This window comes from Eubalaena glacialis, chromosome 5, assembly GCF_028564815.1.
Source record: "Eubalaena glacialis isolate mEubGla1 chromosome 5, mEubGla1.1.hap2.+ XY, whole genome shotgun sequence".
Classification (NCBI taxonomy): Eukaryota; Metazoa; Chordata; class Mammalia; order Artiodactyla; family Balaenidae; genus Eubalaena; species Eubalaena glacialis.
The window spans coordinates 94,308,447-94,324,072 of record NC_083720.1 but is presented as its reverse complement, the minus strand read 5'-3'; the positions used below and the strand labels follow the sequence as shown (position 1 = coordinate 94,324,072).

Below are 15,626 nucleotides of genomic sequence, written 5' to 3'. Positions count from 1 at the left end.
GTGAGTGGCCCCAAATTGGTCAGAAAATCTGAAAGTTGATTTCCCACCCTCATCATCACTGGGGCCTCTGTAGGAGAGATATTGATGGATTTTGACAGGATTTAAAGGAAACCCTGGGCCCTATCATTCTTGGTCACTCATTCTCAGTTCGGGCATCTGGTGTGCCACTGGTTGTTTACCTTCTTCAAGAGTCTTATTTAGGATGGGACACTCTTTTCCAGTGTCACTGGAGGGGTCCCACTATGGGGTGCTCCATTCGAGTGGAAGCTTGGGGCCGCCTAACTTTTGCTGAGTCCCTTGTGTGGGTCCTTGAGTTGGTCCAGCTCTTTCCTGTGTTAAGGCAGCCGCCAGCAGAATGGCCTGTCGTTTCCTTCTCTGTTGTTCCCTTTTCTCCCGAACCTGGTCTCTGCCATTAAAAAAAGGCAATTTCAACAAGTTGAGACATAGGCATCCCTAAAGCCCCTTCCACCTTTTGCAGTTTCTTCTGTATATTGGGGGCACTCTGACCAATAAAAGTTGTTTTGGTACCCCTCTTCGCAATGAAGAATGAAATGTTCATTTCAATCTGCAAGAATGAAATCTCAGTAACATTCAAGTTTTGGCCTATCCCCAGCATTCACATCCCAATTAGGATCCACTGTTGGTACAGCTACGCTTGCCGCAGCCCATACCCGGTTGCCAGGGGTTTCAGTATGAAGCCAATATGCCTCCTCCTTAGCTTTATCCAGCACCATTCTAGTTGTCCAGTTCTTATGAAATGAGGAAGGTATTTAACACATTTTGAACATCTGCCCAGGTTGGGCTGTGAGTTGCAAAAATCGATGAAAAAAAGATTTTCCATTCCCTTTGGGTCATCTCTCTAAAGTTGGCATATTCTTCCGATTAAATACATCTAAAGCTGAAAAGGGGGAGTGGACCCAGATCAGTCCCATTGGCTGCCCGGTCTCAGCATTCACACCCACAACAGGGACTTACTTACCTTAACAGATATTGCCCCACCTGAGCTTGGGTAGCTCCCTGGCCAAACTGAGTACCCTGATCAGTATGCAGTATGAGAGGGGAAGACCGTTCCTATTTCTGGATCTAACGGGGGTGGGGGGATAGGGGTGGGGACGAACCTGAGGCTGTGACTCAGGCGCTGGCAATGAAACAGCAGCAGCACCATCATATAAGGGTGGAGGAGGAGCAGTCGAAGTGTTTGATTGAATTAATAGCAAGTCATCTTCCTTTTCATTAGAATCAAGCAAAACAGGTTTCTTTGCCTTCCCTTCCTGTTGGACCATAATCTTACAATAACATATCAATCTTCTGATACAATAACATAAAAGACTATACATAAATTATTTCATCCTATTTTTCTTCCCATTTACAAAATCTAGTTGCAAAATTGTAATTCAAGGATCCACTCAGACCATTGTGCTCCAGAGTCTTAAGGATATTGTGGCCATGCAGTGTTACCAAAAAAACCCCCATAAAAACAAAAAACCTTTTCCATGAATTTATAACTGAAAGTCTCCCAATTTTGGAGAATGCTGCCTAGAGGGCTGCAAGGGGGAACTGAATTAATATTTCCCCTTTTGAAGAGGCTTTGCTTCCAGGTGGTCACAGCAGTGAAATTTTTCCAAGGGTCCTTGCTACAGTCACCAAGAAGTTGAATCCCCAATTGCCAATCCTTAGCAACTTAAGACAATCAGCCATAGGCGGACACGGACAAAACAAGACCAAAACAAAACCAAAAACCAGAGCCCCGGGCCTTTAACCCAGGTATGGAGGTCAGAATTGCCAAACAATCTAGGCACAGGTGCATTTCTTTAACAAGGTTACTCACCCAAAGACGTCTTCCAACCCCAAATCCCCAAAACTGTCTCCTTGCTGCAGAACTAAGCACTGAAGGTCAGCAGCACCTCACCAGGGAAACCCAGAGGATGGTCCCTGGAAAAAACGGGCAAGGGAGCTGCTTGGACTCACCCACAGTCTCTCAATACTGGCAAGGGGCCAACCAACCACAGCCAAAAGGTCCATCTGGACTTACCTCCTGGCTGGTTTGCCATATTTGTTACCAAACTAGGTTCCTTTTGCCCTAGCATAGCAGCCAAAATGCTGAGACACTGAGGTTTACAGCAAAGAGAGGGTTTATTGACAAGGCAGCCAAGTGAGGAGAGGAAGAACAAATCTCAAATCTGCCTCCCTGAAGGCAAGGTGCTCAGTGTATTTATAGGAGAAAGCAGCAGGGCATCTGAGGTGTGAGGAGTGTGGGGAAAGGTGATTAGAAAAAGGTGCAGTAATCATGGTTCTGGGCAGGTGTAACCAGGCTACACAGGCCTCTCCACCTTCAAAAGGGCACTAATAGTACGCTGGTGCATGCCTAGTTGAAGGGTCAGTGGTCCCCTCCAGTCTTAATCAGCTCAGCTCGAACTAGACGCAGCTGATTCCAAGTTCCCGGAAAACAACTCAGGCAAGCATCTTATTTAGGCTGTGTACTGCTTGGAGGACATTCAAGTCTTCTGTAGCAACAATTAAAACAACCTTGATTAGCGAAGGCGGTTTATAGGTGGAATGGATTTAACTAATGATTACCCACAGTTTCAGAAAATCGGAGAAGCAGGGGCTCTGGAGTCAGTCCTGGTGCAGTCTTAGTATCTCTGTGCCTCAATTTTCTTACCTGTACTATAAGTAAGGATGCTGTCTCATAGAGAGGTGAGGGCTAATCAATGAATTCATGCAAAACTATGAAGATGACATCTCATAGGGGTGTGAGGCCTAATTAATGAATTCCTGTAATGGGTCAAGGATAGCACCTATTTGGAAAAGGCTCAATACATATTAAAACTATTATTCCCCTTAAGAATAAAAGTTAGGGGTGCCTCTTTTTTTTTAATAAATTTATTTATTTTTGGCTGCGTTGGGTCTTCATTGCTGTGCGGGGACTTTCTCTAGTTGCGGTGAGCGGGGGCTACTCTTCGTTGTGGTGCACGGTCTTCTCATTGTCGTGGCTTCTCTTGTTGCAGAGCATGGGCTCTAGGCGCGCAGGCTCAGTAGTTGTGGCTCACGGGCTCTAGAGCACAGGCTCAGTAGTTGTGGTGCACGGGCTTAGTTGCTCTGCGGCATGTGGGATCTTCCCGGGCCAGGGATTGAACCCCTGTCCCCTGCATTGGCAGGTGGATTCTTAACCACTGTGCCACCAGGGAAGTCCTAAGGATGCCTCTTGAAGCAGATAATATCCTTATAAAGTTACCTGAGGATCGTAAGGGCAGGACTGATGGACTGGCCCTCAGCTGTGAGTTGGCAAGAAGACAGATGAGGAGAGAAGGAGGTGGTTATGAGTCCACTCACATTTTGTGGACTTTCACTCTCTATGCCCAGGGCTGGAACTGCCTAGGAAGTAATTAGCACTTGTCCAATGTTAGAGAAGAACCTCTGTTCTGTTCTCTTCCATCTGGATCCCTCTTCAAACGTCAGTCAGTTACCGCCGAGCCACTCTGAGTGTCTGTCTTTGTTCCCGCCCACAGTCAGTCCACACCAGGACGTGTGGTGTGTACATCAGCCCTTAGACCTATTTGCAGAAAGTTCTTGCTCCTTGATTACACACTTGCACAGAATTCCCCCTGTGAACCAGACCTTTATCTTGATGTCCTTGTGGAACACTGTGGCCCTCAGTCTTCACGGTGGCACTCAGGCACCCCGGGAATGGCTGCTCTCTCCCTTTGGCTGGATGACCCAGCTCTGCTCTGTGGCCTGAGCCCTCTCTTTCTCATGATCAGAATTCTTCCTGCTTGTGTCCTCTACATTGTTGGCTTGGTCCCAGTACCATAATGACTCTGAGGCAATGAGAGGGACCACACTCAGTCCCTTTGGCAAGAAGAGTATCTTCCCAATTAGGTCCAGGCTGAAAAGAGGTCCTCCCTTCCCCTCCCCTGTCCTTCCTCAGCAGACAAGATAGCACTTCCTGTAAACTGCCAGTAAGTGCTGTCTCTCCCACAGTAAGCATCACGTTTTTCCCATTCCAACATTTCTCAGCCATAGGCTGCATTTCTTCTCCTTTGTTTTTGCGTCTGTGGAACAACAGGAAAGTCAATAAGGGCTCTCCTTCCTGAGAGGTGCCCTTTCCCATCCTTGTTTAAAAATCGCTAGGTTCCTAGAAACAATGACCTAGGTTAGCATTTTCCAATTATCTGTGGTGGAGGACCAGTTTTCATAAATTTCTAATTTGTCACAGATCAATACTTTTGTAAAATCCAATAAATGTGAATGACTAGAAAAATGAAATACAAACAAAACATATAAGCCCACTGATCACGTGCTTGAATGACAGCAATATCAAATTGCTATAAAAGCTTCTAAAGGCTTACGCCTAGTTCTCTGCTGACCTTGTCACCGCCGGGACAATCCGTGGAGCCCAATGCGGGGAGCACTGACTTGATGCCAAAGTGCTGCTCAAAAAGGACCAACCGTCTCATTGAAGCATCTGTTATCTTTTCTGGACATTTTTAGATTGTTTCCACCATGAGGTGCAAAACGAGAAAGGAACATAAGAAACAGGCGGAGAAGGGAAAAGCCAACCAGACGAGCTCTGCCGGGAGACCCTCCCCGTGGTTCCTCCCCCAAAGCCACTCTCTCCCCACCTCGCCCCTCCGCCCCAGCAGCCAGAAGGCCCACAGAGCCGGGCGCTCCTCCAGCGTCCCCTGCAGGGTCCCCCTGGACCCCAACGAGCTCTCCCATTGGGTGCAGCACTCCATGGACCTGGAGCTGGAGAGTTGTCGGCAGCAAGCGGGCTTCCCGGTGATCAAGGAGAAGGAGGAGCCCTTGCCCTTGGCATCCGAAGCGGACGCGGAAGCTGAGGGGCGGCTGGAGCCCACTCAGGAGGCGTGGAGGCAGGTGGGTGTGGCCGGCGCTACTCCCTACAGTTTGGCTGCCTTCGGGAAGGAGCGAGGATTTCAGAAAAACCGAACAAATCTCCTCCTTCCATGTAAATTCAGAGTGGTTTTTTTTTTTCGCCCCTCTTTCTCTCCCTCCCTGGGGTTAGAACACCCCAGAAGGATATTGGTATTTGCCTAATGACTCATACTTTGGAGTTTTATAAAGGATGGGAAGATGTAGCAGGTGGGCTCTACTGTCTGCGTAAACTTGGTTTAGTGACCTAGCATCACTGGGCTAAGAAGGTAAGCCACAATCTATTGGTTGCTATTTTATATATATCTGACATCTATCAGTTGGCTGCTGTGGCTCAAGGCCAGAAGGGCTACATCGGCCGCTTCTGTCTTCTGTTTTCAGGCAACTAAAGGCTTTTCCAAAATCTTCAGAACTGCATCCCATGGCCACCCCTAGCTGCAAGGGAGAGTGCGAAAGCAAGTATTTAGCCAGGCACATTGCCATGCCAAATACCCCAGGAAGAGTTCTGTTAGCTAGGAAGGAGGAGAACGGAAATTGAGTAGGCGTGCACGGTGCTTGCCGAAATAGATGACTCTGGCGGCCAAATGGGGGGCTACTTCCCCAGGCCAAGACTTCGGCAGGGAGACCTGTAATCCAGCTGGGAGATTCTGCTGCCGGTGATCTTGTGTAGTAGTGCTAATAGGGCTACCTGAACTCATTGGTGTTCAACCATTTTTGACCTATGAAAAATGGCAGCTTCTTATGCCTCACTCAGTAAAGAAAAGGAGAGAATTCAGAATTACTTAAGAGGTAAAATTAGCAGAACGTGCTGATGGATTGGATGGAGGGTGGTGAGAAAGAGGAGGAATCGCAGGTGACTCTGAGGCTACAAACCTCCAAGAGAGAGACGGTGAGTCTGGGTTACACTCTCCCTGAGTTATCGATCTGGACCTCAACATCGACTTAGAACTGAAACTTTAAAATGCAAGTCTCTCCTTTTGCAAAATACGCCTTTTCTCTCTAGGTGGTGGATATACTGTGGAGTGACCCCATGGCTCAGGAGGGCTGCAAGGCCAACACCATTCGAGGAGGTGGCTGTTATTTTGGGCCTAATGTGACAGAACGGTTGCTACAGAAATACAATCTGCAATTCCTGATCCGCTCGCACGAGTGCAAACCCGAGGGCTATGAATTCTGCCACAGCCGCAAGGTGGGCAGGCCTCTGCCATCGCGCAAGAGTGGTCCGGTCCATATCGCCCTTCCAGGGCATGGATGAGCTAAGGCTCTCAGCTCCTCACTGTCAGCTGTGCCTTGTAGCTGTTATCCACTTGCCATCCACTTGCCCAAAGTAACTAGGTCCTTTACAGTCATTTATCCTTGACTTTTGTAGCCTCTTTAAAACTCAAAATCTGATTGAGGCCACCACTTCCCAATACTCTGAGAGGAAAGTGAGGGGCAGATATGGTCCCATTTCATGGATGGAAATATGGCCCAGTGTTTTCCCAGCCACATCTCTATTCTTTGTCACATTGCTTACTGTCTCAGGTCTCAAACTACACTATAGGGTAACAGGATCTCTGCACTGAGCCCCAGGCAGGCATTCAGGATTGTTTGTCTCCTCAGGAGCATAATTAACATCCTGTCTAAATCTTTGGGCATCTCCAAATCCTACAATGTTTGCTTAGCCTAATGCCCAGAAATACCAACTCTACAGGAGAATTACAGGTTTCCATGCTGAGGAAAAAAGTTTGACATCAACTAATGTAAGAAATGTTTAACAGGAATGTTAAACAGTTGTATAAGTTTCTTTATTACAGGACTTCTGAGAGCCTTTAATTTCCTATATTCATTGTAAATCTCCAAGAAGAGATACAGTGTCTAGCATTTCCCATTGTCCTGAGAGTGGAAATTTTTTTCACAGAACATCTCAGGAGGCCCAACACTCCAAAGGAAACTCTGCTCTGAGGCTTCACACCACCTTTAATAACTGATCTGCCTGCTAGTTGTAATGGCCATCCCAGTTAATCAGACCTAGCTTGCCTCTGAGTCGAACCAAATGAAGTGTTTTCTATGACCCCTGCTATTTTTGATTGGGATAAAAATGTGAAGAAAACATGTTGTGGACGTCCTATCAGAATTCAAGTTTTTTATTACTTGAGTCATAACTCCTGCCCTACTAGCATTAATGATAAAAAAAAACCAAAACAAAACAAAAAAAACATAGACGAGATCAAGAAGGAACAGCCACCGCTGAAATTGGGTTGGGCCCTGTAGGGTTGAGGGTGAAGAGTTCTTCAGTGAACCTGAATGCCTGTCTCTTTCCTGTTTTTTCATTTAGGTGTTAACCATCTTTTCTGCCTCCAACTACTACGAAGTTGGCAGTAACAGAGGAGCCTATGTCAAACTAGGGCCGGCCTTGACCCCGCACATTGTGCAGTTTCAAGCTAACAAGGCAACCCATACGCTTACCATGAGGCAAAGGCAAGACTTTTCAATGAATGATTTTCAGAAAGACAGAATTATAGTGTTTGTGGAAACTTTGAAGTGCAAATGTCATTACATTTATCCAAATTCTAAGTCAGAGTTCAAAATTTAGCTGTGTCAGCAGTAGGACCTAGAATAGACATTAAAACAGGGCCTCTTCTTTCTCCTCCATACACTCTAAAATCTCCACCTACACATCATTAATGGAAGGGACAAATTTGCTTCCTGCAGAAATTATTCTCTGTGGGTATGTCTTGGGTGAAGTCCATATACCAGGCCACTAAATCTTTCCAGGGTCACTCTTCCTTTTTCTTTCATCCTTAAAGCGTTTGTGTTACCTAGTCAACCACAGACAAAGGTTCTTTCACTATCTGGGGATTTAGCAGATGGATTTCAGTGCCCACATTTGTTAACAATGCTCCTTTCTTCCTGGGAAGAGAGCGTATAATATTACTTAAATGGTTTCTGTTGAGATGATTCTGAGTTCTAATCTTAGTTGAGAGCTTACTATACACTAAGTGTTATTGTAAAGACTTTATATATTGTTTCACAATGAGCTTATGAAATACACAGCATTACTAATTTCAGTTTTATAGATGAGATCATTAAGGAACAGAGGTTAAATCAGTGGCCATTGGTCACACAGCTAGTAAGTGGTGAAAGTAAGCCTTGACCCAGACAGTCTTATTTCAGAACCCACGTACTTAACAACTCTACAATGCTGTTGCCCACTGAGAAGCTGGCCCCGGAGTATATAAGCTGCTGAAAGATACAGTTGCAGTGCTGCTGAACAAGCTTCTTTAATTATCAGCCAAACTAAATTAGAAATCAAAACAAAGTTAGCATAGGGACTTCCCTGGTGGTGCAGTGGTTAAGAATCCACCTGCCAATGCAGGGGACACGGGTTTGATCCCTGGTCTGGGAAGATCCCACAGGCCACGGAGCAACTAAGCCCGTGCGCCACAACTACTGAGCCCGCGCACCACAACTACTGAAGCCTGCGCACCTAGAGCCCATGCTGTGCAACAAGAGAAGCCACCACAATGAGAAGCCCGCGCACCGCAACGAAGAGTAGCGCCCGCTCGCCGCAACTAGAGAAAGTCCACGCACAGCAACGGAGACCCAACACAGCCAAAAATAAATAAAATTTTTTAAAAAGTGAAATAATGTAATTTTTTTAAAAAAGTCAGCATAAATCTAGTGGGAAAAGAATACAGGAATATTTAATATCTGCCTTGTGTGAGTGCTATAAAAGTACATTATTTTAAATCACTCGAGTTATTAAATACTCAAGAGTTACTAAACACTCAAGTTTTACACAATCAGAGCCAGCATCACTCAAAAAGAAGTATTATGTGAAAATTTAAGCTCACCAAATGATAGTCAAACCTACTATGCTACAGAATCATCTCTGGAGCTTTATAAAAAATCATTTATTGGAGCCTCATCCCACCCCTCCCAAATTAGAATCTCCAGGGGTGGGCCCCAGGCACCTGGAATACCATGATTCCATGTGATTTAGATGTTCCCACCGCAAAAGGATTCACTGTGGGGAACCCTATAAATAACATGTTTTAATACCGTAATTAAAGAACACTCACCTTTTAAAAATATTCATTGATTGCATTAAAGCAAGTACAACATCCCCTAATTTATGCAGAAGTCACTTGTCTAACAATTTCAACTCTTTGGACCACAATGGAGAACTAAGAAGTAAAGAGGAAAATGTCCCTGACAACCATAATGGATGTCTCAGTCTCCATCAACTCAAGATCATGTGTTTTTCCTAGAGGAACCCTCATTCAGAATCCATTTATTTTTGGTTTAAACCCACGTCTCATGATAATAGTTTAGCCAGCCTGGAGTCCACTTGTCAAGATTGATTTCTGGCCCTACCCCTTATTAGCTATGGGACCTTGGGCTACTTACTTACACTGTAATAGACATAATAGTTGTACCTACCTCAGTGGGTGTTGGAGGATTAATCAGATGATCCATGCAGAGCTCAATATGCACTGCTTGACGTAGGGACAGAGAGCCTTGCGCATCCAGGCAGCTCTCAAGGCCATTGCTATACTCCATCCCTGCATGATAACCATCAATGAGCACAGTTTACCAGAAATAGTTTAAATGCTTTTCAAACCAATGGTTCTTAAACTTTTAGGGGGTCCCATACTTCTTTTAGCTTCTGATAAAACAACGAACTCACCAGAAAAAGCACATATGCTCACACATCCATGAAATCTGAGATGAATTTTAGGCAGCTCATACTTTTCTGAGGGTTTATGGAGACCATTATGCTAAGTACCTTAAATTTCAAGGAAGACTTTCATCAAACATGATTAAAATGGGGTTTTTTGGTTTGTGTTTTGGCCTTTTTTTACTTTTAGCACTTGAGAAGATAGGTTATCTGGTCATCATTTATAGAATGGCTGCTTCCTCAATGACATAGGACAAAGTATATATTTACCTTTTATCTCTTTTTGTATTCTTGTTTATCCAACTACAGATATTTATTGAACACATTTTAGGCCAAGTACCATGCCCAGCATTACTCTGTTGACCCAGTAAGCATAAGAAAACTAACTTAGTGATATTTTGTTATTCATAAATCCTGCCTTGTGACTGTTTAATGCAATAATAAATTATAAGGAAAGCATATGATTATGATAACAGATACCATTTGATGAGTGCTTTCTACGTGCCGGGCTTTCTTCTAAGTGCTTTACATGAATTTACTTATTTAATCTTCACAATAATCCTATGAGTTAGGTACCATTTTTGTCACTATTTTGCAGATGGAGAAAATGAGGTACAGTATAATTCGATAACTTTACCACAAAGGTGGTGTTTCTCTAGAACTTCTGCTCTAACCACTGTCCTACACTGGGAAGGACAGAAGCATTCCCCAGACAGATCCTGTTTGTGCACAGCAGGGCAAAGCAGGAGAGCATTGGGGAGAAAAAAGAGACGAGCTCTTTGAAGGTTGAGACATTAAGAAAGAGAGAGGAGAAATTTAGTAAAATTCCAAGACTATTTATTCTATACTAATGTTTTAAAATGTTCCTTTTCATCTCCTGTCCCAGGATTAGCAGAGTTGGGGAGTCGGCTCTGAGAGCCCTACGTGAAAAGTTATTTGCCCATTCTTCAGATCTTCTTGTTGAATTTAAGAAGCGTGATAAAGATAAAACTGGTAAGACTAATCAAGTAAAATATTCATAGAGGAGGGCAGCTGGCCAAAAAACCCTCTGTTTCAGGTAATTAGCAAATAAATATTTGTTTAAATGACCAGAAGACCTTTTTGAATATGTCCTCCCTTATTCAACTTAACATCCTAGTTATCTTTCCTAAATTCATAAATTCTAAGCTTTTAGCAGAACGTGAACTTAGCTAAATATCAACAAAGCTGGTGAAAAGAAATGGAGTCAAGGGAAGGGTGACAAGACCAGAACTAAGCAAAAAGAAACAGGGGGACAGGTTACCAGAGTGGGTCCAAGACTAACAAATGATCAATGATTTGGTTTCTCACTGTTAAGTGTGTGCTTGTCTGTTCCTTGTTCTGTTATCCAAGCTGGAAATTTTGTCTTTTCTCAACTCGGTAGAACGTCTAATGGACATTGACTACATGTAGCCCTATTAAAAAATAGCAGTAACAGTCATAAAATCATAGCACTATCTTTTCGTACACATAGAAATAACCAATGCTATGTATACGTGTGTGTGTGTGTCTGTGTATATGTATTGTGTGTGTGTGTATATATATATATAGTGTTTTATGATATTATTTACAAGAGTCTTGTGTGACTTCCAGCAGTATTGCCAAATAGATTTGGCAAATAAAAACAGAATGCCTGGGCTTCCCTGGTGGCGCAGTGGTTGAGAATCTGCCTGCCAATGCAGGGGACACGGGTTCGAGCCCTGGTCTGGGAAGATCCCACATGCCGCGGAGCAACTGGGCCCGTGAGCCACGATTACCGAGCCTGTGCGTCTGGAGCCTGTGCTCCGCAACAAGAGAGGCCGCAACAGTGAGAAGCCCGCGCACCGCGATGAAGAGTGGCCCCCGCTTGCCACAACTAGAGAAAGCCCTTGCACAGAAACGAAGACCCAACACAGCCAAAAATAAATTAATTAATTAATTTTTTAAAAAAAACACTGAATGCCTAATTACATTTGAATTATAGACAACAAATAGTTTTTAAATATAAGTATGTCCCCTGTAATATTTGGGACATACTTATAGTCTGTCTGAAAATCAGATCTACTGGGCATCCTGTATTTTATCTGGCAACCCTACTTTGCAGCCAACTCTACCATAACCAACAAAAATAGTGACAGTACCCATTATTTCTATTATCTACTGATAGTAAGAAGAATGTCAGGATAAAAGATTTGTAGGTGATGAGTCAACAAGTTAGCTCTTTCCTATAGGTCTAATCACCCTGAGTGACTGGGCAGCAGCTGTGGAGTCTGTGTTGCATCTAGGACTGCCATGGCGGATGCTGAGGCCACAGCTGGTGAGCAGCTTGACAGATAACAAGCTGGAGTACAAGTCCTGGCTGAAAAACTTGGCCAAAGAACAATTCAGCCATGAGGTAAGGGTGTGAAAATGGTGGATGAAGGCATACTGTGGACCGTGAAGCCCCTTATGGAGAACTTTGAATCATAAACAACCAAATATTGAGAACCCCAAAGGGAGGATGAATGGAAACAACTATTTGTTGAGTTTCTATGTGTCAGACTTTGTGTTAAGTGACCTACACATATTGCCTCAGTTTATCCTCAAAACCACCTCCAAGAGGTAGGTATAATCAGCACCAACATACCCAAGAGAACACTGGTCACAAGGGTTAGATAACCTGCCTAGGATAATAGAGTTTCTAAGTTATAGAACTAGAACTCAAACCCAGGTCTGACTGATTTCCTTGACATGATGCTGCTTCCCCTATTTAAAAAGGTATTTGTTGAGTAAATGCTTATGTGTAATGTATGTGAGGCCTTGGGCTACGTACTTTTTTTTAAAAAAGCTTTATTGCAATATAATTCATATATCATGCAGTTCACCCATTTAAAGTGTAGAGTTCAATGGTTTTTAGTATATTTGCAGATATGTGCAAACATCACCATGGTCAATTTTAGAACATTTTCATCATGGGCTAGGTACTTCTTAAACCATCAGATTATTTAGTAGGCTGAAGGGGGCTGGAGTGAAGGGATCATAAAATATCTTCAGGTTCTTTCAAGAGTCTTATTGTCAGGGTTGCTTGTGTGTTAATTATCTATTAGGAGAAGCCTAAACATAAAAGATAGAAGGAAAATGAGTTTTTTCTTGCAGAATATACAATCAAGTTTGCTGGAAGCACTGTATCGAAACCGATCCAACCTGGAGACCATTTTTAGGATCATAGACAGTGATCATTCAGGTAAAGGCTCTCATTATCCTGCCACTTCTGACACAGCAAGTATTTTATCTCCCACCTTTTAGTCTCCTCCCTGATTATTTACCTTTCTACTCAAGCACTTTTGGAGCAAAATTAGTGGCAGTGCTTATAAATGGGCAGAAACTAGGATAGTATTTGAGCCACATGAGCCGTCCCTACGGAAGAGGGGTTGGGCAGAGAAGAATGAAGACAAACTGAATGAGAACTTCTTATAGGAAGAATTATAATAGCTGTGATATCCCTTATCCCTTCTATCAAAGTAGCCACAAAGGAATGAAGAGTGTCTAGAACAGAAAGGCTTTTGCAATCTTACTCCCAAAGTATTATTTTTCAAAATTTTAAATTTTTAAATAATTATAGATTCACAAGGAGTTGCAAAAAAATGTCCAGGGAGGTCCTGTATACCCTCACCCTGTTTCCTCATTGTTCCAAAGGCCTTTTCAAATATTATTACTTCTTTTGAGATATAATTCACATACCATATAATTTACCCATTTAAAACGTGCAGTTCCGTGCTTTTTTAGTATATTCACAAGCTTGTGCAACTATTATCACTATCTAATTTTGGAACGTTTTCGTCCCCCTAAAAAGAAACCTATACCGATTAGCAGTCACTCCCCATACCCTGTTCCTTCTCCACCAGTTCCTGGCAACCATTAATCTGCTTTCTGTCTCTATGAATTTGCCTATTATGGACATTTCATATAAATAGACATGTATGATACATGGCCTTTGGTGTCTGGCTTCTTTCATTTAGCATGTTTTCAAGGTTCACCCATGTTGTAGCATGTATCAGTTTATTTCTTTTTATAGCTGGATAATATTCCATTGTATGGATATATCACATTTTGTTTATCCATTCATCAGTAGATAGACATTTGGATTGTTTCCACTTTTTGGCTGTTATGAATAATGTTGTTATGAACATTCATATACAACTTTGTGTGTGAACATATGTTTTCAGTTCTCTTGGATGTATTCCCAGGAGTGCAATTGCTGGACCATATGGTAAAACGATGTTTCACTTTTTGGGGAACTGTCAAACCGTTTTTTCACAGTGGCTATACCATTTTACACTCCTACTGACATTGTAAGAGGGTTCCAATTTCTCCACATTCTCACCAACACTTGTTATCTTCCATTAAAAAAAAATTTTTTATAGCCATCCTACTGGATGTGAAATATCTCATTATGGTTTTGATTTGAATTTCCTTAATAACTAATAATATTGAGCATCTTTTCATGTGCTTATTGGAAATTTGTATATCTCCTTTGGATAAATGTCTATTCAAATCCTTTGCCCATCTTTTAATTGGGTTTTCTTTTTATTGTTGAGTTGTAAGAGTTCTTTGTATATTCTGGATATTAGGCCATTATCAGATATATGATTTGCAAATATTTTCTCTGATTTTATGGGTTATCTCTTCACTTTTTTGGTAGTGTTTTCTGATGCACAAAAGTTTTTAATTAAAAAAAAGTCCAATTTATTTTTTCTTTTGTTTTTTGTGTTTTTGGTGTCATATCTAAGAAAACTAGTAACTGAAGGTCATAAGGATTTACACCTATGTATTCATCCAAGAGTTTTACAGTTTTAGCTCTTACAGTTGGGTCTTTGATCCATTTTGAGTTAATTTTTGTTTGCAGTGCAAGGTAGGGGTCTAGCTTCATTTTTTGCATGTGGATATCCAGTTGTCCCCTACCATCTGTTGAAAAAATTATCCTTCACCTGTTGAATGGTCTTGGAACCCTTGTAAAAAGTCAATTGAGGGAATTCCCTGGTGGCCCAATGGTTAGAACTCCATGCTTTCACTGAGGAGGGCATGGGTTTGATCCCTGGCTGGGGAACTAAGGTCCCGCAAGCAACGCAGTGCAGCCCAAAAAAAAAAAAAAAAAAAGTCAACTGACCATAGATGTATAGGTCCAAAGCCTTTTTACAAGCAGATTAAATTAGCGTATGTTTAGGATGATTTAATGCAGGGTTTCTCAGCAGTGGCATTACTTACATCTTGGCTTGAGTAATTCTTTGTTTTGGTGCCCATCCTGTACATTTTAGGGTGTTTAGTAACATCCCTGGCCTTTACCTACTAGATGCAGTAACACCCTACCCCCACGCGAGTCATGACAATCAAAAATGTCTCAAAACATTTCTAAATGTCCCTATAAGGAGAGGAACACTATTGCTTCCCGCTCAGAACCACTGATTAAGTGGTTCAGTGCTATCCTCTTGTGAGTTTAAAGTGGATACTAGGCCTTGGGTGTCTTTGTTTAACAGTAGGGAGCAGGTGTCCTTGCAAGAATGTCAGAGGAAATGAGCATTGAAAACTAGACTGACTCACTAAAGTGACTTGCTTTCTCTGGTAAGGGTTCATTTCACTGGACGAGTTCAGGCAGACTTGGAAGTTGTTCAGCTCTCATATGAACATTGATGTCACAGATGACTGCATCTGTGACCTTGCCCGGAGCATTGACTTCAACAAGGATGGCCACATTGACATCAATGAGTTCCTGGAGGCCTTCCGCCTTGTGGAGCAATCCTGCTCAAAGGGATATGCATCAGATTGCTGACAAGCCACAAACACTAATAACAGTGACTGCAGCAGACCAGATATACACTAAGGCCAGTCTGGTCCCCATCGTCCAAGGTGCCTCGTAAGCAATGCTGAGCTCATTGTGGGAATATCTCCCTTATTCTCCATAGCTTTGTGGAACTTTATGCTGAGAATTTGCCTACCAGTATGCATCAGAATCACCTGTGTATTCAGGTGAATTCTACCAAACATACGAAGAACTTTTACCAATCCTTCTCAAAGTCTTCCAAAAGATTGAAGAGGGAAC

General features: G+C 42.8%; 1 protein-coding gene across 1 annotated transcript in view; it reads left to right on the top strand.

The window, feature by feature from the left end:
* Positions 1-15,356, top strand: part of PPEF2 (protein phosphatase with EF-hand domain 2) — a 51,460-nt gene extending 36,104 nt beyond the window's left edge. The window contains exons 11-17 of the mRNA XM_061191489.1: positions 4,492-4,875; positions 5,894-6,079; positions 7,208-7,350; positions 10,440-10,546; positions 11,782-11,945; positions 12,686-12,773; positions 15,154-15,356. Coding sequence (XP_061047472.1) covers positions 4,492-4,875; positions 5,894-6,079; positions 7,208-7,350; positions 10,440-10,546; positions 11,782-11,945; positions 12,686-12,773; positions 15,154-15,356 — 1,275 coding nt within the window. The remainder of the gene's footprint in view (positions 1-4,491; positions 4,876-5,893; positions 6,080-7,207; positions 7,351-10,439; positions 10,547-11,781; positions 11,946-12,685; positions 12,774-15,153) is intronic.
* Positions 15,357-15,626: the final 270 nt, after the last annotated feature.